Source organism: Indicator indicator, chromosome 7 (assembly GCF_027791375.1).
Source record: "Indicator indicator isolate 239-I01 chromosome 7, UM_Iind_1.1, whole genome shotgun sequence".
NCBI lineage: Eukaryota > Metazoa > Chordata > Aves > Piciformes > Indicatoridae > Indicator > Indicator indicator.
In genome coordinates this window covers 4,632,636-4,656,936 of record NC_072016.1, presented here as the reverse complement: position 1 = coordinate 4,656,936, position 24,301 = coordinate 4,632,636, and the positions used below count along the sequence as shown (strand labels likewise).

At 36.6% G+C, this 24,301-nt stretch overlaps 1 protein-coding gene across 1 annotated transcript; it reads left to right on the top strand.

Moving 5' to 3' along the window:
• CCDC172 (coiled-coil domain containing 172) lies at positions 1-21,544 on the top strand. The gene is made up of 8 exons (XM_054382322.1): positions 1-79; positions 315-400; positions 4,217-4,333; positions 5,939-6,104; positions 8,205-8,306; positions 9,661-9,763; positions 20,121-20,208; positions 21,512-21,544. The coding sequence occupies exons 1-8, from the start codon at positions 1-3 to the stop codon at positions 21,542-21,544; spliced, it is 774 nt and encodes a 257-aa protein (XP_054238297.1).
• Positions 21,545-24,301: the final 2,757 nt, after the last annotated feature.

Genomic DNA, 24,301 nt, shown 5'->3' with positions numbered 1-24,301 from the left:
ATGAACCTGGATGCTTTGTTCAAGCAAATACAGTTCACAGAGAAGCAGGCCAGGGAGAAAAGGTCCCTTATCCAGCAAGGTCTGCCCCATGGGCTTCTTCTTGTGGGTGCCACAGCAGAACCACAATTCGTGGCCTCTCCATTGCACCAGGGAAAAGCAGAGTGGCCCCAGTTGTGCTTTCATGAGGGCATCTTTGTCAGCGAAAGCTTGGCAGGCAGCTGGGGCTGGCTGCTTTTTGCCAATGAGATGTTTTCCTGAGAATGTAACTTGTACAAACCAAGCCAACGTTCTTACAGGTTTCTCTTCTGTTGCAGCTAAATTAGACATAAATAGAAGTTACGAAAAAATCAACCAAATAAAAGAGGAGCTGAGCGCTGCAAAAATGAAATTAGAAAGTAAGGTAAGCAGGCATGTTTATAGCACACACAATCATGAAATACGTTGTATTTACAGATATATAACCTATTCTTTCAGGAATATATTCATAAACACTTTCAAGGCGTATGCTCCACCTACTGAATAATTCAGCACTGAGAAACCTTACACCATAGAATCCTAGAATCAGTCAGGGTTGGAAGGGACCACAAGGATCATCTAGCTCCAACCCCCCTGCCATGGGCAGGGACACCTCACACTAGATCAGGCTGGCCAGAGCCTGCATTTCTGCAGTGAAAAGAAACCAAAAGATCTGCTGTCTTTCCCCTGTCACAAATCTCACCTTTCAGGCTTGCTCCTGGCTGTATTCAGGGACTCACTCACCTCAGGTGTAAGAACATTTCCAGGTAACACTTGCAGAATCTGGAAGCACTGGAGACAGAACTTGTGCATGTAAAAGGCATTTCTGCTCTGCAGACAGAGCATGCCAGGGAGCCAGCCACCATGCAGGTCAGCCTGGTCTCAAGACATGGCCACCAGACATCAGCTGGGGCAGAGTGACTGTTCAGGTATGGTGTGAGCTGCCCTGTCCTCACAGTCCTGGAACTTCTTATAGAGCTTTCCTTCAGAGGCCCAGGACTACAAGAGGGGAAGAGATTCAAAGTAGATATAAGAAAGAAATTTTTTACACTGAAGGTGATGAGACTCTGGCACATCTCACCAGAGAGGTGAGAGATGACCCATCCCTGGATTGTCAGGTTCCATGTCAGGCTGGACAGGGCTCTGAGCAACCTGCAGTAGTTGAAGAAGTCCCTGCTCAGTCCAGGGAACTTGGAACTAGACAATCTTTAAAGGTCCCTTCCAAGCCAAACTATTCTCTCATTCTAGTCCTTCGTTGCTCACTGCTATTCATTAAAGGCCATTAACAGAAATTACATTGATATATTCCCTGTGTTTGCTTTACAGGATCTTGAGTCATGTGTTAAGATCTTCCTGAGACCCTGGGCTCATAGTTAGGGCTAACAAGGTTTAAGAGTTTTCCAAGGGGTGCCAAAGACAGAAGAAAATTTATGAATCTGTTTAGTGTTTTTAACATTTTACTATGCTTTCTATTTAACCGGACTGCAGATGTATTTTCAGATTAAGCTTCATCATTAATACCTGTGGTTACAAATTATTCACAAATCCATTTTTTGTGTATGCTTGAAAATGAAGCCTAAACATCAGCTCTTGTTCTTTTAAGTACCTATGTTTGCAGGATACATATGCACAAAAGGAAAGTGCATGGATCCTCCTTTGAAGTCAGAACTGTGGTATCCTATCACTTAAATAAATATCTTCAAGAACGTTTGGGGGATTGTAAGAATAAATATCTGGGGGATGGTTTTGATCCTTCCTAAATAAAAGCTCTTCTGCCTTTTCTAAGAGAGTATGTAATATAAATAATAAATACCAACATTTCTGTGAAGGGCTCAAAATAAAAGAGAACTCATTTACAAATATTTACTGGTTGTAAATTGAGACTGTGATCATGCAAGCAGTTAGTTATTCACATGCTTGCGTTTATGCATCCCTCAGTCTTAGAGCCCAAAAGCACTTGCAAATAGTAACTTATTTATCCAACACAGATTATACCTGAGTATTGCTTGTTAGGTACAGTCCTTTGTCATCTTGCTCATAAATTTGTTTATGAACATCATAATTTCATGTTTAGACTGATAATTTGTTATTGATGCACTATGATTTATAATCAAGGTTTACATGCTAGGTACAGAAAGTCCCAACTGTAGAGCCATTAGTGTAGACAACTAACAGGAAGAGCTGAAGAACTATTTTTAATGAAGTTTTATGTGCTTCACCCACCAGGATTATTGGTATTCTCACCAGGATTATTAATATTCTCACTGATGTCCACAAAAATATATTTTATTTGCTTGTTTAGTCTGACTTGCAGCCATTTATAGATAGGAAATTATACAGAAAACAAACAAAATGGGAAGGTGCATTTCAATCAGACTGTATTTGGGTTTAAAGGTAATACAGTCATCAAAATTACTTAAAATAATTTCTTTTTCAGTACAGGAATTAAATTTATATATGTGTACAACAGTTAATATAGTTTAAGTAATGTTAAATAATGCTGTTCAACTAATGCTGTTCAATTTGTCCAGCACCAAGTAACTGCAATTCTTTATAAGCATAAATACCCAAGTGCATACATGCACAACAGCTTATGCCTGCTTATGCCTGACCAAGCAGATAAAGCTGAGTTCAAAAGTGTTTTGACATTTATTTCACAGAGACTGCCTGTGGTCAATCAAAGATTCCTAGGAAATGCCTTTTTTTTTTTTTTTTTTTTGACTCTGTCCTGTAAAATCAGGTAGCATGTAATTAGAACCCAAATGATAGCAGTTTGCTTTTCATGGTTCAATGATTCCTTAAAAAAAAAAAAAAATCTGTTGTAAAAGCATTTTACAGATGGAGACACTACACTGCAGCTAGTTATATTCACCTATATAAATACTGTGATATAAGACCATCTACTCTCTTTGAATTAATGTGTAACATAAATATTCCTGAGGCAAGCACTTCCTGGACACTTAGTATGCTGGATGTATCAGAGATAAGGGAAAAAAATATGGTTCTTTCCACCTCTCACACTCTAGTCATAGGGCATTTGATTCCACTATCCTCCTCTTTTTTTTTTTTTTCTTTTATCAGAAGCACTTCATCTACACCCTCTCCCAAATCATCTACATTATTTAATTTTACAGTTTCTACCTTTGTGATATCGCTATCATTTGGGTTTTCCTGCTTCTGCACACTCAAACTGTCATGTGTCAGCCTGACAATGCAATTTATTCCCTGATACTTACTCTATGCCTTTACAGTCTGTGGCAAATTCTGATAACTTTGCTTTCCCTAATTGTTCTGAGTATTACAGTCTGAGTTATTTTCTTGACCTCTTTTTCTCCACTTCATCAGATGAATGGCTTTTATCCTTCAAGACTCTTCAACACTCAGCTGTTCCCTGTTTTTCTGCTGTTATAGTTTATCCTACCATGTATCTTAACTCAGGTTAGACAACCTGGAAAGTTGAGAATAAATGTTAAAAATGCAGTAGTTGAACAGCATGCTGTCCTATCAGAGAACTGTTTTTGAAAATTAGTAAAACTAAAACTTGAATAGAAACTTGGTGCTTGGCAGGGGGGGGGGGATTGTGGTTAAATGGTCTTTAGCCAATGAGCTAATTTGCATTACACTTCCTTGGCTAAGAATTCCAGAAACATATAAGCATATTCCTGCTTCCTTCACACAAGCAACAGCAGGATATCAGAGTTGGTGATGTGTACAGCCATTCAGTCAAAACAATGATGTTGGACCCCTGTCCCTCTGATATTGTTGTCTGATTTGGTACATGATGAGCTGTATGCCATTAGATGAAGGACACTACTATGCTATGTAAAAGATCCCATGTGATCAATATCTTTCTTGGGTTTAACCTAAAAAAGAAAAGCAGACTTTAAAACACCAATTTAGATAGATGGACCAGCACTAAGTGTGTCTTTTAAGAAAGGCTTTTCAGAAGCTGGACATAACACTTATGGACATGGTTTAGTGTTGACTCCTCAGTGCTGGGTCAAGGATTGGTCTGGATAATCTTTGAGGTCTCTTCCAACTGGATGTGATATTGGAAGATTATTGAGGCAAAAAAGGCTGTTATGCTTTTGCTAGTTCATCTCTGTTTTAACTGGACCAAGATCTTTATGTGCAATATCAAAGTAGATGAAATAATGAAACAATAATCTTAACTTTATAACCTCTTTTCTTTTCTTGGAAGGTTCAACATCTGTCTGAAAAACAGCTCTACCTAGAAACTCTGAAGAAACGTGAAGACAGCTTAGAAAAACAGAAAGCTGAACTTATTAATCAAAAAAGTAGTCTTCTTAAAATTTTTGTATGTTTCCTGTTATGTTATTCAGACAACTCTTTTACACTCTATGAGGGTAGTCAACTTTTAAAATCTGAAAATGTGGAAGAAGGAATGTTTTAAATATGGAGGGGTTTTTAATTTTTCTTTTTTTCTTTTCTTTTAAATCTAGCATACTTAATGTAAATGTAGCTAAATTCTCACTTTTGATTTAAGGTAATGCATGCTGCAGTTTATCTGCAAAGTTGATTTAACATGCTTGACTTCATTATCAACTTGTTGCATGACTGAACTCCAATGCTGACAATTCCCTTTGTAAAAGAAAACTAGGAAAGTCTCACCTTAAACTGAACCGCCTCATCCACAATAAAACACGTTGGGAGGGATCAAAGAAAAAAAATCAGGAAAGCCAGCACCACATTTTAGGAATCTTGACATACACAGTCTCTTTGATGCTAGACACACTTAGCCACCTTTTGAAAGGTAGCTACACAGACAACAAACTTTTCAGTTTTCTCTTGTGCTGAACTGAAAATTGCCTCCTTCTTCCATTATTGTGGATCCTTGAATCTGTAGATGTTAATAAATGCCACAAAGGATTGGTCTTCTCTGCATGAGTATTTGGATATCATCAGAGCTACATTTCAAATATTCAGTATGAATCACTAGTATTAACCCTAAATCTTTAGGCAGATATCCTTTTCATTAAATTTTTACCCTGGAATGGGTTGTCCAGGGAGGTGGTTGAGGCCCCATCCCTGGAGGTGTTTGCAGCCAGGCTGGATGAGGCTCTGGCCAGCCTGATGTAGTGTGAGGTGTCCCTGCCCATGGCAGGGGGGTTGGAACTGGATGATCCTTGTGGTCCCTTCCAACCCTGACTGATTCTATGATTCTAAATACTTCTTTGGCACCCAAACTATTCCCCTTCCTAAGTGTAGAAAGGAAGAAAGAAAAATAAATATCATAGAGAAGTTACTTATCTATAAATGAAGAAGTGCAAAGTTGCTTCTAATTGTAACCAGTCACCTTTGATGTATAGGTTACAATTTCTTTCTTCCTATATATAGGAGTTATTTAATTTTATTTAATTTAGCAATCAGTTAAGATTTTTTTAAAAATCAATTTAATGTTGTCTTTAGCATTTTTTTTTCATAAAATTTAAACCATGACTTCCTATCAACTATAGCTTTCCTGGTAGCTACTGTGGGTGTTGAAGTAAGTCTGTATTCTGCAGAGGAATAAACACCAACTTTATTTCATTTAATAACAGTCTGAAAAATAATAGTTGCCATACTTTGCTACTGGCTTTAAACAAAACTTTCTTCTGATTTCAGTAAAGAGTTGGCCTGAAAAAACTGCTGGTACAAGTAATGTAATGTGATGATTTTTAAAGTGTTTTATTATTAAGAGTATATCCTTCAGTTTTATTTTAGGGGGAAAAAAATAGGTTAAACCAGCAGACAAAACGATAGAACTGCAGACCATCTTCATGTTCTCATAAGTCAGGATAAGTAAATATACTACCTTTAGACTACAAGTTTAAGGATAAACAACAACAGGTTTCATTCTGCCTAGTTTAATAAAGACTTTTTTTTTTCACATTCAATTTTTCTTTTTTTTTTTTTCCCCTAGGCAGATACAAAGAGAAAAATGACTGAAGAGGAAGATAATTTTACTAGAGAAGTAACAGAGTTTAACAATGAGTATGGACTAACGAGTAATAGAGATCTTCTGGTTAAAAAAAAAGTCAAGACTGAATTAAATGATTTAGAGAACGAGGCAGCTCTGTTGAAAAATGGTAAGCCTCACATTAAACTATTTTATCTTGTATTAGCAGGGAAGGAAAACAAACCAGTGAAATATAGCTCTGCAAAACAATAATTTTAATTTCATTCCCTTGCTATCTGGAACTTCCTCTTATCACTAAACTGAAAGAGTGTGGTCTGACATAGCACACTACACAAGAATAATTAAAGGCTCTCCTATCTTCTTCAGTCTTTTCTGATTATGAGCACTATGAGAAGAAGCAGACCTGCAGAAGTGACTCCCAGTGTCTAATGTCAACCAGTACAGAGGTGCATTCTCATATGCAGTGTACTCTATTAGCTTTGGACTCATTATAGTCACCTACAGTGGAGCTATGTAAATTTCCTTTGCTTCAAAAAAATTATATACAGAGATGACTTGCAGGACTCATGCTTTACTGCCAGAGCACAACTTTGTCTTTGAGTTAAGGTACAGAATATGTGACTTTTCTAGAACAGAGAGAGAGAGTCAGACTGAAAAGCAGTCACTCAGCAAGGAAATAGGAATCATCATGGATCATAAGCTGAACATGAGTCAGTGACATCAGAATGCCAACACCATACCGAGATATAAACCTAATTCTGACCTCTAAGACATGCAAAATAATCCTTCTTCACTCTAGGGCAGTTAAGCTCTTAGCTGGAGTACCATGCATCCACATTTGGATGTTACAATCCAAGAAAAAATGTGGACCAGCTGGAGAGAAGCCACATGGAACTAGTGAGAGTGATCAGAGATCTGGAGAACATAAGGTGGTGAAATATTAAAGAATTTGGGTTATTTAACCTATAAAGGAAAAGACTGAGCAAGAATGGATATCAGTCTTTAAATCAAAAAGGGATTTTGTAAAAAAGGAACTTAATATATTTTCCATACCTATAGTGAACTGAATAAGAAGTAACAAGTGTAAAGCATAGAAGTAACAAGTGTAAAGCATAGTAAGGAAAAGTCTGGCTGAGTGTTTGGTAGTCTTTGTAAGAACAGTGAGCAGCTGAAATACTCTGCCTTAGGAGATTCCATTACTAAAGGAGTTAGCAGCCTTCTCTGTCAAAAGTCATTAAAAACAGGTTATACAAGCATCTGTCAGAAATCACAGAGGTACAGCTGATACTGCCTTCAGGAGGAGGAATGCAGTAAAAAACCCCTCAAAATCCTTTCCAGTCTCTTGATTCTATGATTCATCAAGCACCAGCACTTTGAATTCATGACATCCATCGTGAAGTTACTGCAATACAACTATTCATTTGGCTTTGTACTTGGTAGTAGACCTTCTTCTGTATTTTCTCTGGCTCTGATTCTGATTTTAAAACAAACCAACCAACCAAGCAAAACAAAATAACCCAAACAAAACCCAAACAAAAACCCAAAACGTCTCTGTTGGAGCACTTGTTAAGTTTCATGATTAATTTTTACATATCCATGCAGATCTGATCAGTCAAATGATCATGAGGATATGAAACATGACCAACATTCCTCTCTAGGTCCAGTTGCTGTCTTGATTCTATCCTTTCAAATTGGACCTTCTCTGTCTTTCTGTCTGCTACAGTCCTGACCACCGTGACAATGCTAAATAGAAATGTTAAGTAACTCATAACAAGAAAATTATGTGAGGACCTCCAGCTGTCAGGGAAACACTGACAATTAATTCCAGGTGTTGTCAAAGATCAGCTTCAAATGTCCATAACACCAAACAAAATACAGAATTTTTTTTTAAGTCCTGCCGAAAGGTGACTGTTTACTGCCTATTCAGTAAGTCATCTTCCTTTACAGCTGAAGTAACTCTAAAGCAAAGCATTCTTTTTATGCTCAGTCAAGAAAGCATGACAAAGATCTTACTAATATTAAAAATAAGTAATATTAAAAATAACATTTTCTTTCACAATTATGAACACATAGCCTAATGTATAATTTCCCTTGAGAGGTCTTTTCCAACCTTATCGATTCTGTAATTTTAGTTGATTTTAGTTTTCTATTTAAGGTTCTTTTTGGGCAGCTGAAGGCTGGTAGAAATAGTTAAGAAGAGTTAATTAAGATTATCTCATGAAGACTAAATCTGTAATGCACTTTAATTAAAAACATTTTTTTTTCTCAGAAATGGAATCGATGGAACATAAAAACATTCAGTTAAATGCACTCCAGCTGCAGAAGAATGAATTAAAGCAAGATTTGTGTACTCTCCAAAGTGAACTCAAAGGTATGCTTGATAATCACCTGTTATGATAATTATTTGTGACTTGAAAAATGCTTCTGAAAAATCTCTTCTGTCATTTTTCTCAAGAAAAAGAAATCATAGAAAAAAGATTTTAATGTATTTTACATTACATAATATATAATTAAAGCATGTTTATAACAAACATTATGCATTTCAATGAGATTTAAGTGTCAGTGATACTGAGCCTACAGATTTTCTGAATCACAAACTATAAAGCTGAAAAAGAAGGAAATTTATGCTTTTGCTGCTAAGTCACATATTTAAACAGAGAATGTAGTGTTTCAAAGGACACATAAATCAACAAATTTTGTTTGAAACCAATTAACCTGTAATCAAAGAATATCACTAAAATTCAAATGTTTAACAGGCAAAATGTCTTGGACTGATAAAAAGACAGACTTGGCCTTGGCACTAGACATCTGAGCTGTAAATTCAGCTATCCTCTCTTTACTTATATTTGATGCTCATCAAATATCAGTGCCAAAAAAAAAAAAAGTCTACACACAAAGTTGGGAGGAACATGTTGAATACACAGGAAACCCCTATAAAAGAAAAGAAACAAACAAACAAACAAAAAACCCAGAGGGAACCAAGAAAGGTTCTGTGTGATCACAAGCAATAGGGATGATTTTGAAATTTGGATTTTAAAAAAAAAAAAAATTAGAATTGGTTTAGTAACTTTTTACAGAATCACAGAATTGTCAGGTTTGGAAAGGACTTCAAGGATCACCTAGTTCCAACCCCTCTTCCATGAACATGGAAACTTTCCACTATGTCAAGTTGCCCAGAGCCACATCCAGCCTGACCTTAAAAAACTTCCAGGGATGAGGCTTCTACCACCTCCCTGGGCAACCTGTTCCAGTGTCTCACCACCCTCATGGGGAAAGAACACCTTCCTACCACCTAATCTAAATCTCCCCTCCTCTAGCTTGCATCCATTCCTCCTAGTCCCATCACCACCTGACACCCTAAAAAGTCCCTCACCAGCTTTCCTGTAGGCCTCCTTCAGATAGTGGAAGGTCACAATAAGGTCTCCTCAGAGCCCTCTCTTCTCCAAACCATTTACAAATGTGTAAACACCATGCCACAGTAAGAGAGCTAAGAAAGGCTGTGAATCTGGTCATAAATTTTTTGAAAATAGGAGTGACATTTTCTAGAAGGTTGCAATGTGCATAGCAATTACAATAATAAGAGAATTCATGTTCTTTATTCAGATGCCTCTACCCTACAAACAGTTTCATGAAGTATTAGAAAAGATATATTTAGAAAATCTGGGAAGTCCTTGAATATGGATGACTAATATATGTTTATAATGTAATTGTAATTTTGTGTTTAGACCTTGAGAAAGCAATCAGGGAGGCTGAAAAAATGACAAAAGATTTAGAAAAGGAAAAAGTCCAGGTTGCCAAAAAACCTCAGACTGATCCTGAATGTTTGAGGTAAGATCTCATGTTGGTAAGTCCCTATATTTAGTTTTAGGCCTAGTAGCTGTGGCAATGACTATTTTACCTTTCCTCTCTGAAATCAGAGCAGTCATTCATTTTTACCACAGAATATGAATTCCCAACCTTTCATCCTTACATGCATGCTCCAATGAACTGAAAACTGAAAGCCCTTGCAAGGAAGTCAGTCAAACCTGGAGGCAGAGCAGGTGAACGCTCTTTGGGAGGTAGACCGGTTCTTAAATTTTTGTAAAAATAATAGTGGCACACAGAGTACTGATGGACTACCCAGTGCTATACCTACTTCTGCTGACTGGCTGTACAACCTTCCTCAGAGGGATTGCCAGGAGATGAATCAGCCACATTAATGTCACTGAGTCAGATGGACCTTGTATTGGTTCTGCTAAGTGAAGACCTCTTTTCTCTGTGATCTCTACTATTAGTTCCAGTTTGCCTTCTAATTAAACTAGTTTAGAACACAATTCTAAAGATATAGCCATGACAGAAGACCTTGCACAGTATCCCTTAACAGTGAATATTGTTTCACAGGAACTGAGTGGTAATGACTCATTTCTTGTCAGCTTGCTTAACTGTCACATTTATATTTTCACTATAGAGGAAATAAGGTAATGTTTTCAACAACAATAAAAAAATCTTCCAATGCAGGAAGCCCTACATCACAGAATTAACCACCTTTTTTCCTATTTTATGGTGTTGCAGATGATAGACCCTCTAGATATATAACAAATGTTTAAGAAACAATAAAAAAGAACTTCTAGAAAAGCTAGACCAAAAAAAATCTCTGACAGGTACCGTTAGGGAAAACACAACTTTTGTTCTTTTGTTATCATCACTTTTTCTTTCCCTATATATTTTTGAGTTTTACGGGGTGGGGGTGGGGGGGGAAGTTGTTTGTTGAGTTTTTTTTTATTTCTGAAAACATTCAACAGAAAAGTAAAATTTTGCAGAGAACCCCAAGCATTTTTGTGAAAGATGATTTGGTAATGGCCTATTTTTTCTGCTGAATGTTGTTCTTTGAAAGAAAATGATATATCAGCCCTATTACTAACTCTTTTCAAACTCTTACATGCAGTTGAGACATGGCCAAAATTCCCTCAGCACAAAAATTAATTAGCTCACGATTCTGCATACAGTAGCAAAACCTTTGCATTCAAACATGTACATAGAAGGCAGAGTGTAAATAATAATAACAGCAGCAGTTCTGTAAGACAGCATGTGTTAATTCACTCTTTTACATTATTCATTCCATCATGATATATTAGGTTCTGTGATACATGAGGTTGTCAGCTTCCTTCTAAATAACATACTTCCCTTGGAGTGGTTTACTGCCATGGTGCCACTTGATATTCAAATTGGTGTAATTAGTTTTCTGTAACAGGTTTCCTGTGTATAAGGTACAGCAGTAGCAAACATTATGTTGCTAATCCCCATTTCTGCCACTGATTGCTATGAGATCCTAGGCAAATCATTCAAATCCATGTCTGACTGCCTGTCCACATGGTGAAATTAACACTGTGAAACAATACTTCAGCTTCATCTGGGTGGAAAACACAACACTGGATAAAACACATTAAATTCTATTAACTACAATGTGTCATCTATGACCAATGCAAGAAGGACAATGAGATATTTTTATTTTTTCAAATGCCTCCTTTTATAGTCACCATAAGTTTGCATTATTTGCATGTAGAGCAAAATATAAAGTGCTGCTACTGCTACTATCACAAAAAGAAAGTGCTCCTTGAGGTGTAATAGTGTATTGAAGACATTTTCTTTCTATTGAAATATTATTTAATTTCAGACATTGGATAAAATTTAGGACAGATTTGCCTTAATCACATCAGAAATGCTCAATGTTTTATACAGTCCTGAATAAATTAACTCACATGCCAGAAGCAACATAGCTACTTCCATGTCATTTTCAGGAGAGTCAAGCAGGCAAAATTCATTTGTTCATTTGTCCACTTCTCCACGTCACAGTGCTGTGCTAATAGAGTTTGGGATAATTCTAAACAGACTCATAGAACTCCATCAACTCTCTTTTCTTTCCTTTCCCCTTCTCCTTCCCCTTCATCACCTCTTAGATCAGACTACAAATTTAAGAGAATGGAAGGGAAATGGAAGTATTATATTCTGTGCTATAAGAGGTGCAGTATATAAATAGTCCCCCTAGAAGGTACCTGATCATCCTGTAGTACCTACAAGGAGGTCTTCAAGAAGATGGAGCCAGATTCTGCACAATGCTGTACAGTAGAAGAACAAAAGAGAAAAAAAATCAGAAGTTGAAACAAGAGAGGTTCAGGATGAATTCAACAAAAAAAATCTTTATCAAGCAAAAAAAAAAAGTTGCCCATGGTTTTAAGTTTTTCAGATTTGACTGGATAAAAGCCCTGAGTAACCTGATCTGACCTTGTAGATGACCCTGCTTTGAGAAGGACATTGGGCTAGATGACATCTTGATGTCTTTTCCAGTCTGAATTATCCCATAAACCAATCATCATTATAGATTGCATCAGCTATAGATCAATATATATGCACTGTCTTGTGCCTAGATTGCTAAGAGGCAGCAGCATCTGCAGCAAACCAGTCATCTCCACACTGCCCAGCATTTGGTGACATCATAGCTGCTCTGGCCCCTTCACAGTGTCTCTGTGACATTAACATATAACATCATGTATATACACATCTCGTCCATGAAATACTTTAAGGAGTTATATTTGGCACAGCAGAGTGCTGGCTCAAAATGACAATACCTAGCACTTGTGCGGCATGCCCTGTGATATCACAGAATCAACCACGCTGGAAGAGACCTCCAAAATCACCCAACTCTATCTAATCAGCTAGACCTAAGTGCCTCATCCAGGCTTTTCTTAAACACCTCTAGGGATGTTGACCCCACCACCTCCCTGGGCAGCCCACTCCAATGAGCAATCTCTCTTTCTGTGAAGAACTTCCAAGATCAAGCCTAAACTTTCCCCTGCACAGCTTGAGACTGTGTCTTCTTCTGTTGCTGGTTGCCTGGGAGAAGAGACCACAGAAATTCTTGAGGGACCATAGCTGCTGCAGCAGGGTGCATTCTGATGCAGTCCATGCCAATAATCTCTCTAGAGAGGATCTGTGAGTGAACTGTCCTGACCACTCCTCTGGATGCCCTCTGAAGGAAATCTGAGAATAAAGAAGAATTCATGTAGTATCAGTGAGAATAACTAAAGTACCAGGCACTGGGGGCAACTCAGGAAGCCTTTCCTGGCACTTGCAAAGGCTTTCTTTCAGCCAAAGTACCAATTAATGCTCTCTTGCATATGCTAGTGAATATCTTACAGGGGTTAGTTTTGGTCATGTTAAAATCAATGTGATTGAGCCTTCTCTGAGACACCCCTTTTTGGCCTAACAAGGTATGCATTTTTGCCCATAAAGAGTCTGTGGCAAGAATACACTTTTTTTTTTTTTTTAATGACAATCATATTTAGTATGCATAAAGAGAAAAATATTTTGTTACAAGTAATGTGGATCCAAAATGCGATTTTTTTTTTCCCCCTATGAAATAAGCACATCATTGGATTTGATTATTGGTTGGTTGGTTTTTTACAGAGCAGGAAACAACATCACTCTTTAAATGGTAAAAACACCAATGTTTTTAATGCTTCCTTAGAACTAATATGAGAGACAGTCAGCATCAATAACCTGAAATATGTACCTCCCAGATCACCCTGTGAGTCTGTTATTGTATCACATACCTAGTCCCAGCTTAAAAATCAATATCAGAAGTAGCTGGCAAGGCAAGAATCTTCATTACAATTAAGTATATACCTTAAAGTAAATTGTGTTTCAACTGAGGAGCGTAGCCAGCTAATTCAAATTGCAACAATTCATCTCTGAGCTGAGAAAAATGCTCTATACCATGTCTACAGGTTCATAAAATGTCTCCCAAATCCATCCAAGAATTACAAAAGGTCATGAGAAGCACACACTGGTAATTCCAACAGCTGTTATTGCTGCAGTTGTAGGCTTGTTCTAAGACACATCAGATACAGGAAAAAAACTAACCAAAATATGAATTTTTAAGGACAGCATTAATTATGGATAAGGCACTATAGCCCCTTCCTCAAAGGAGGCATCCTGTAAATTTTAAGTCAGATGACGCAAGAGCAAAACTAATTTAAAAAAACTAAGCAAAAAGGGCTCTTTTGTTTTGCTTTGTTTCAAAAAGATCTACAATTAAAATCAAAAGCCTTATTTTAATCAACTGTTCTTCCAGTGCCAATCCCAAATACAAAACAGCAGGGAAGAACTTTGGCATCAGTTCTCTTGAGTCCCATTTCCCCTGGCAGGTAGCAAGTAACATCACTTAAGCGGAACGATACAGAAGTCAAGCAGAGACTAGCTGATGCCACTAAATTCTAACTACTTACTATATTAATTATTTATCTTCTTTCAAATTTTAATTTCAAATTTATATATAGCCTTAAGTACAGCAACCTAGAAATAATTTTAATGGAAGTTTATTTAGACTAAGAGCAGGGAGTTTTTACCTCAAACTGGTATTTTTCATACCATTCTAAAGGTAGACTAAGGGCAAAATTGTTTCTTTGAAACCTGACTTTCCATTCTACTTCAGAAAATCAGAATATAGAAAGGAAGTGCATCAAGTCAGTGTATTTTGTAAGTAGTTCAAGGCTTTGCATACTTGCCTAATTCCTAAAAATAGAGTGTTGCTTCTTATACTTTGTGATACAGAGAAAGAAACTTCAACAGCAACATTGGGAAATAAAAAAACGATGCTTTCTTTTTACAAATCATACAGGAAATACACTCATTAGAACTGAACAAATGTTTCATGCCAACAGCAGACTGCCTAAGGCCATGCATGGTTCTGATAATTTAGAAGAAAAAAAATTTGGAATTTAATTTTCTGTTAAATTTTATAATCAGGAAAGAGCAATCTCTGGAGTATTATATGTGGTTCAAAATGAGCTTTTTAATTACAATCTCCTCACTGATTTTTTTAAGCTTTTCTTTTTAATAGCAGTGCCCAGTGGAACTATTATAGCTTGAATTATGTTAAATTAGGTTTCCATTATAAACTGCAGTGTGGCTTTACAAAAAGTAGATCATATTCAACTAATGATATCTTTCTTTGATAAGAGAACTGATCGGTTACACAAAGAAAATGCAAATGCCATCCATCTAGATATTAGTCAAGTATTTGATGTTATCCTACATGGAAAACTATTCATTAACCTGGGGAAGACTTATTAAATATTTTGGGTAAGGAAGTGACTAATAGTAACAATAGCAATACGTGTGAAAAAAATAAATTTTGGGGCTGGAGGAAAGTAATTATGGCCACGTCTGGTCTTGTTTAATGTTTTAAACAGTGACAATGCAATAGAAAGGGTTTTAAGACAATAGTATAAAACTGAAAATCTCTAGACCTTGTAAACAGGAATCACTAAAAAAGAGGAAGAATATAATGATTTACAGTGCAAGCTTACATATTGTACATAATTAAGGACTTCAATATCAGTAAAGGAGAGGCCTGAGCATGCCACGTAGTCAAAAGACAACTATCAACTTGAAAAGTAAATATAAGTGTAAATTAAAAGTTATGGAAAATATAGAAGCAAGAGATATTTCCAGGAAAAAGCAGGAGGGTGTAAGAATACTCTGTGTATCTCTCTCACCTGCTTTTCAAGAGATGTATTCAGCCCAAAAGGTGACCAGAGAATGGAGAGCCTATAAAGCAGAAGAAAACAAGGACCTGTCTAATCCCTTTCTATCTCTAAGAAAATTTCACAGCTGACATGAAGCAAAGCTGTACAGTCAGAAATACTAATTTCAGCAGTACCCTAGCCATATTAATACATCCCTGTACAAAAGAAAAATCAAGACATTTGAACTAGAAGGATCATTGAGCCATATTTATTTTCTCTGCCTTTCAACAGGAGTTTTATTGACCCCTAGAAACACAGTTCAGTTTTGATGTCTCTGATGCTTGTACATTTTTTCTGTCCCATTTAACTTGTATTTACAGTTCCAATGGATAGCAGTCCATACAAACTGGCTGCACAGAAGCTCATCCTAAATGTGTAGTTTAATTCAATGTGTCTTAACTTTTCGTGCTTATTCCTCTATAATAACATATTTCTTAAAGACTTTTTGTGATGTTTTATGTGTGTGTGGAATATAAATTAAAAAAAAAAAAAAAAAATCAAACTCCACACCTTTCAAGACTTAGAACTACTTTTATGAATAGTTGCTTGATGGCATTCAGAAAATGCAAACTTTAATCAATGATAGTTATGTATTTTACAGTCACCTTTTGATCCGGAAAAGTAAAACCTCAAATATTCTTATTTTATGCAAGGTATTCCTATTTATTTAAATATACATTAATTTCTCATTGTTAAGTAGCTTAGTACCCTGTTAGCTTTCACATTCCATCGTCTTGCTAGAATTTATTATCACTTTCTTAATCACTTTCTTGAGTTTTATTTTATTTCTGCTTTATCAAGCACATACCTTATTTGTTCAACTTAAGTGCTTGGATTTATGTTTTGAGATGCTGAATTCCATTTAGGACTCATTTTCTCCCTCAGTCAATGATAATAGTCTGAAATTTATTGACTTCTTCAGCTGTATCAATAGCATTTTCTGTTTAGTGCTGTCAGCAAATTGTAAATACCTAGCAAAACGTTGCTCTCACTATAGAAACATATACATTAATTTTGTCCCAGTACTGAACACAGACTGAATCACCTCACATGTTAGCTCTACTTTGGCTCAAGACAATAAACCAAAGTCTTCTATACTTTTCCTTAGACTCAATATCAAGTCTTAAAACCTTGGATAAACATTTCTCCTGACTTTCATGATAAAATTCAGGAAAACTAGCATACATACCCTCAAGTTTATATATATCTTCTTACGGAACTTCATTTGTCCCATAAATTCAATGCCCTGTATACCAGCATCAAGCAATTCCATTTTATAATACACTCTAATGTGTTCCCTCATATTTATGGTTAAAGAAATAAAATGGTGGTCAGAGACAAGGCAAAGACAAGAAGAAAATACAAGAAAAAAAAACAGAATACAGGAAGAAAAGACAAGAAAAAACTAAGCAAAAGGTAACCAAGAACCAGTTTGCTCCTTCTGCAACTCCAACAATCCCCACTTAGGAAAAAAAAAAGTCCTAACCCCACATCGTCCCCCTGCCTTCTACACAAACTATTTCTTCTTTAAGACCTCTTACACAGACTTATTCTTGGAATGCAAGTTTGGACTATGGAACTTTTGATCCAGTAATTTGAATCTGTGGATGATTTTCAGGAAACCTCTTTGACAATAACATTATTTTCATCACGATTCAATTCAAAATACCAACATGTATTTATTTCACGATTATTTTTCCTCTTCTCCTTCTGCATATACAGCTGAATTTCAAGAAGAGTGCATATCAACCACAAATGCCAATGACACTTAATAGCTGTGCTCATTTCGAAGCTGCAAAATCGATTGTCTTCAGTGATCTCCTCCTTTTTCATCTCTTTGTCACTTCTGGCATTCAAGAGTAATGGGAAATGGACCACTGAGAGCAGAGCTCAGTCTAGGGCAGGCTAGCATCCAAAAAATTGCTGATGCAGTTTTTCCACCTACTTGATTTAAAGCTAGGTTTTGCTATCACTATTTATCTTGGACGCTTTCAAAGGGGCAGTCCAACCTCCGTTCACCAATGTGGCATTTCAACTCCAGCTGTTCATTAGAGCCCATTACCTGTGGTGCTGTAGCTTCCCAATACGCTCATAATTCCATGCAATGGACTTTTTTTAAAAGATATATTTTATTCTCCTCCAGGAGACCGAAATGTTGGAAATAAAACAAAACCACAGGCAACTGAGGGCCAAATGTTAATGTGATTTGTCAGGGTTCTTTTTTAAGAGATCTGCTTTTTATCACGGGTCATAAGGAGGATATAATTGTCATATTAATCCTTGTTCTTGCTGAAGGTACATCTCTTTCCATTTCCAAAGGTGACAGAAAACCTGTCCTCCATCTAGGCAGTACAGTTTCATGAATAATTGGTTTGCACATTCAATCTGATAGTGGAAAGATGAATATGAATAGCCTGCTTATCTTAAATGTAAAATGAAAAAACTAAATCTGCTTCCAGGTTAAGCTTTTTCTTTTTCTTTCTTTTTTTTTTTTTTAATAGTTCCATTGTCTCACATTCCTTCTGGTAAAACTTCATCATTTATTCAGCAACTCAGGCGTCTCCAATGCATTAATTGGGTAGACTGTAACCTAACAGACAGCCCTTTTTTTTGTGAGTATAATATTCCTGGCACATACTGTAATTATCTAGCTTCTAAACAAGAAAGAAGGAAGACCTGAAAGCAGAATCAATTGATTAATGTAAAAAATAACCACCACATTTGAATGAATGCCTTTCATCAGCACTACCTCATGCTATGTAAGGAGTTGTGCTATCACCACATTTTGCAGTCTTGGAAGATATTTTAAATACATTTTAGACTCCATGTCTAAAATGTCACCATTCCAAAGCACATCATCAATAGTAATTAATTCACAACCCCAAGACACAGATGAGCAACTCCTACTGCTTATCTTCTGGTTGTTCCATTCTTAATGTACACCTAACATAGAGTGGTGTCAATCTTTGCTGACAACTTGCAACCAGACCAAGCATTAGTTTTACAATGTGAAAGTCAATGAGAGGGCATTTTCCCTGAGAGTAGCAGACTATGTCTTTTCCTACAGTAAAGCAGGGGTTTTGTTTATCTTAAACAAATTAGGGTTTCAATATAAAACTAACAGAGAACACAGAGAGAAGATATTGAGGAGGTAAAGCAATGAAGTTAAGTTGATTTAATCAAGATCAGAAGCTGATCTTAGACCTTGAAATGAACTTCCCTCAATGAAAATGGTCTGCAAACTAGCTGTGTGCTACAGTACAGTGAATATTTAATTTCTTAAAGTGTAGTTCAAAATTTCCTTTTGTTCAAACACCCCAATCTGTCACGAATGCAGGAGAAATATTCCTGAAGGAGGCATTTAATCCTCTGCAATATATACACGTAGAGCTCTTACTGTTTCCATATTGATGGTAAGAAATTTACACTTTCCACAGGAACAGCAAAATTAATTTAAGGTCCAGTGTTATGTTACTATTCTAACGCCAAATGGTGACTAAGCTATTCCTCTGATATGAAGCTATGCCTTTTACTTTTAATAAAGCCATTCTATTGTGCAGAAAAACTCTGTCTGCAGTAAGACAACTAAAGAAGTGCATCATTTATCTAATGTGGTTAAATTGTTTATTGCCTGTGAGAGTGTATAAAAGAAAAAAAAAAAAAACAGTTGCTACCTCCTCTTTCAACTTCAGGAGAAACAAGATCTTATTTTGAAGCGTTTAATGTATCTACTTTTCCTCCTTTTGTCCCAACATCTATGTCCCAGCATATCCACAGTTTTTTGCCTTACTAAGGGTAAACAACTCCAGCTTTCTCATTACACTTTTCTTATGACAGCCATGGAAAGGCTCAGTATAATCTCATCACCTTGCATTCATCAGACTACTAAAAGCTTTGGCATAGATTTCTCTTGGCCTACTGAGTATTGATTTAAACCACGGCAGTCACTGACATGCACAGTTTAGGTGTTTCCTGTTAGCAGGACTAAATGCTAATTTGAAGGCAAACACCTCTACATTAAAATTAGTCCTTATTGTGGAAAAGTTGGAGAATTCCTGGCTGAAACTATTGGGAAGCATCAGTAACAGCAAAGGAGTCTGTGGAGGGGTGTGGAGCAATGATTGCCCAGGAATGGCTGCACAGGGTCAGGTGAGGATCCATTCAATCTAATATTCTGTCTCCATCAGCAGCTACAAATAGATGCCCAGGAAAAGTAAGAACACTAGCATATGGTACTTCCTAAGTATCAACATTCAAATTCACACATTTAAATATGGAAAATTATGACTAATGAGGCCATAAATCTTCCATGGTTTATGAAAACAACACGGTCCAGAATTTTGCCCAACAAAGTCAAGATACACTGTGTAAAAAGCCAAAATGTCACTTTGTGAAGCTCCCCACAGTGTCATCTTAACTGGCAATGCTGAATGAAATCTAACTATATTGCTGGAGAGCTGCCAATTACCAAACTAGCAAACTTATAACCCTGATCTTGCAGATAAATCAATGAGGGTCTTCTCACGTAAGTCAAATCAACAGCTGGTACCAAAGCTGAAAAGAATATTTACCCAAGCTACAGTTCCCTGACCTAAAAATGCATTTGCTTTTGGGCACAGGCTTAAGAAAGAACTGGAGAATTGCAAAGCTGATGATTGGGAAAGTATCTGTGAGACTCTTCGGACTGAAATTGAAATTCTGCAAACGGTAAGCCATTGCCATTATATATTTTAAGTGTTTGATAATTTCAGGTTGCAAGGTTTCATTTCAGATGATTATTAGCAGTGGGTTTAAATAAGGAGCATTTCTATACTATTTACACAACCAAACATCCATGCATTGCAGGGGCACTCCAGTTCTCATTTCCTTCAGTCTATTATTTCTAAATGTCCAAGAATACATTTTCTCACAAAAAAAAAAAAAAGAAAAAAAGGCACAAAAAAGAATGTAAAGATACATTTTTAGTACAAGACAGACCTATTTGAGGGACTAGTGCTAATCATTAGTTTCCTGAAAGCTGCAAAAGATTATGCATTTAGGAGCTAAAATTAATCGTTATCTCCAGCTGTCAATTAAATGGAAGATGGAAATACTGAAAAATAGGATGATAACAGCATACTTTTGTGTCATATTTTATTTTGTCCACTCACAAATTCCTTTAGAAAAAACTTATTAAAGAGTGTTTTCTTGTGTTGTTTTTTTTTTTTTTTTTTCTCTAAATGGCAATCTTACCTTCAAATTTCTTGACTGTTCGTCTGTGTAGCAATACAAAGAGAAAAAAAAATACCTTCAAGTCCAGTTTTTGGAAGTGAAAGGGTTTTAAAGGTTCATTTCAGAGCCTCTGATTGAGTTGTATGAGTTTGCAGCTGCCACTAGCATCCACAGCAGAATAAGAGTCATGGGAAATTCATGTTACTCAATTTTATGATCAGTTCCAAGTTTCTGTTGGAGTTCCCTGTACTTTATCTGTTAAGTTTATCATGCTTCTCAAACATCAGAAACAAACAAAACCTCAATGTTTAAAACTTTCTCTGTAAAGCACAACCTGCACTCATTAAATTTCATTTTCTGTAGTCCAATCCTTTCTCTTTTCCAGAACCTGTCACAAAAAACGTCTTCAGGCAAGTGAATAATGTGTGGCATATGACATGGAGTGCCACAGAAGATACTCTTTGAGGATTTTAAAACTGTTTTACTCAGGTTCTTTCAAGTTTGCTCCTGTGTTTTTTTTGTTTGTTTATTTTTATGCTTTGTTTTGTTGTTTGGTGGTGGTGGTTTTTGTGGGTTTGTTTTTTTTTTTTCTTTCATTAAACCACAGCTATATCTGCATTTACCTCTCACTAAAATACAACTTTATTCATTTAAAAGTGGTGGAGTTTTCTGTGTTTTATCTTCAAATTCAACAGCTATCTATCCTGAGTTTCCTCTTGCTGCCCATGATAGTCCACTACACATACAGAGCTCTATTCTCTATGCACTATTTTTGAGAATGAATACTCTTGTTTTTAAGGTTGTGACTGTATTACCATCAAGAAACACTTAGCAGGAACTGTGGCTATTTAGTTCATACCTTGACAGTGCCATTTTGTAATGAACTCTCCAAAACAGCTTAACCCTAGCAATACTGCAGGATAGCCCAAAGCAGTTCACAGATCTACTGAGCAGTAAATGCCTCCAAGTGATGGCAAACCAGTTCATTAGCTCTTGCCTTCTGATTACATGAGAAGTCTTCTTTTCTGCCCTCCCACAAACCACAAAATACTGAGTGCTAGCTACAGCACTTGAAAGCAAAGAAAAAACTGCCTTCTAGATGAAAAGTCCACATTTCCTGAGAACTGATGAAGAATTTCCATGGCATGAGGAACTCCATCCATTCAAGCAAGTAGGACACACAACTTCTGCTACAGCAGTTCCCAACCCCACAGTAGGAACTGACTTTATAATTCGGGTGCTTACAATAGGAACCATGTGAAAACATTCAGTCTGCACAGCTGAAGCCCGCTCTGTGGTCATTGTCTCACCACATCCAACTCTCTCTGTAAATAGCTTGCAATCTGCTTCCCACCTGGGGAGTGGGGTGGATAATTGTTCTTCACTAGTTTTTCTACACCCAAAGCTCTCCAAGCTACACAGGTTGTCATAAAACTGCAATACATTTTATTAAGTAGGGAGGAATAAATCTCTTCTGGAAGCTGACCAAATTCTGCCTGTGATTGAGAAAGGTTTTTTCCTCTTGGGACACAGCTACAGTTTGAAGCCTGGCAAGTTTTGATCTGCAGCACTGGTATTAAAGAATATTCTGCTCCATTGTGTTAACTGGGATAATTCCAAGGTGTTGGAATTATCATTCTCAGTAACTAGTACTGTTGGAGCAGACTAACTTGTAAGGTACTTCTTTTGTCTGTTCCTCAAAAGAGATCCTCATAGGGTGTGCTTAATTTTAACTTAGTCCCTCTGACCTCTGTGGGACTCTTTCAAAGTTAGGCAGCTACTGTTTGGGGGTTTTGATCAAATGCAGGGCATATAGCAAAATGATACAGTTGCATATCAAAGTGTCTACAGACAGCTAAAGCCGTGCTATTTCTGGGTGTTAATTACTGGAAACAGATAAATTTAGGACTTGCTAGGGTGACTGAGTTTATGCTGATCATTTTATACATTTAAGGGAGCTTGCTTATGTTAAGTGTATTGATTAATCAACCAGGAGAAGCTTATTTTTAAACTTCAGGTTTATCCACTTACAGTAGCATGAATTTACAAGGTCCTTGCATCTCTTTTGCAATGATCTCATACCTCCTGTGAGGACATGTTGAGGGAGATGGGGTTTTTCAGCCTGGAGAAGAGAAAGTTCCAGGGAGACCTAATAGCGACCTTCCAGTACCTGAAGGGGCCTTTAGGAAGGATGGAGAGAGACTGTTGACAAAGGAGTGATAGCATGAGGAGCAATGGTTTTAAATTAGAGAAGAGTAGGTTTAGATTGGATGTTAGGAACCAGTTCTGCACCATGAGGGTGGTGGAACACTGGAACAGGTTGCCCAGGGAGGCAGGTGAGGCCCCATCCCTGGAGATACTCAAGGTGAGGCTGGACAAGGATGTGAACTAGTGGAGGATGCCTCTGCTAACTGCAGAGAGGGTTGGGCTAGATGACCTTTGAAGGTGCCTCCCAACCCACACCATTCTATGATTTATATAGTTGTTCATTCCATACAGATTATGTATGACATATGACATACGACATTATGTATGACATATGACATGAAACAGAACTCATTAGCATATACCAGCACTCTACATACACATTTCAGGTAAGTGGAATGAGCAATAGCATCCAAAAAATTATCAATTAATGATATAAACCAATGTCTCTAACTCCTCTGAAAAAAAAAAAAAATATCTGCAGAAAAGGAATATGGTAAAATCTTTTCAGAGATACTTCAGATCCCAGGAAGCCAGTTGCAACTTTGTGGCATTTTGGGGGGTAGTTGTTGTTTGTTAGGGTGTTTTAAGAGCTGTGAAGATCTAAGTTCTTGATTATTGGAGTAGAATTACAGCATAAATATAGCAATCTGTAATAACTCAAATGGCTAAAGCTCTCAGAATCAATAGAACAACGAAACAAAAATAAAGCTCACAAAAAAAAAAAGTGAAAAAGAAATCAATACAAATCCTATTGGGCAACCCAAATCCCTCAACAGCTCTGAAAAAAAAAAAATATAATGCCAGGCTAAACCAGCTTTTGCAGGGTGAATATAAAACATACTAATTTCTTCAAGTGTAAAATTACATTTGTCACCCTGGTCTTATGAATAATGCAAGTTGGGACAAATATAATATTTCTGCTTGGAAGACTCAACCTAAAAATTAAGTGAAAGTTTGTGGATTTTCTGTAATATTCTCAAAACAGGGATGAGTAATCTTTTAAATGGTGAGTACAAAAGAATGATTTGGGCTTTCTGGTAATGTTTTATAACTATGTTACAGATCAGAATGCTGCCAAATTGCCACAAAGTAATCATGAATAAATTATTTTACAGATGACATAATAAGATGTTGGTTTTTTTTCAAAGGATAGATGATGTATCTTATATAGGAGAATCAAACAAGACTTCTGAGGCCAGAGAAATTAGCTCTATTGGTTTTATGACTAAAAAAGGTGAATTGGAGTCACAGAAATACTTGAGGCAGTCAGTGGGAGAGACAAAGACAGCCCAAGACAAAAAGTTATTGTTCTAGGGATGAAAAAAGCATAGGGAAAATCAGCCATGCTTGTGTGCTGGACCTTCTGCTTTTTTATTATGGA

Coding starts and splice junctions, on each gene's coding strand:
- CCDC172 (XM_054382322.1), top strand. CDS start 1: ATGAACCTGGATGCTTTGTTCAAGCAAATACAGTTCACAGAGAAGCAG. Junction 8,307..9,660: donor TCTCCAAAGTGAACTCAAAG/GTATGCTTGATA, acceptor TTTTGTGTTTAG/ACCTTGAGAAAGCAATCAGG. Junction 20,209..21,511: donor AAATTGAAATTCTGCAAACG/GTAAGCCATTGC, acceptor CTTGTTTTTAAG/GTTGTGACTGTATTACCATC.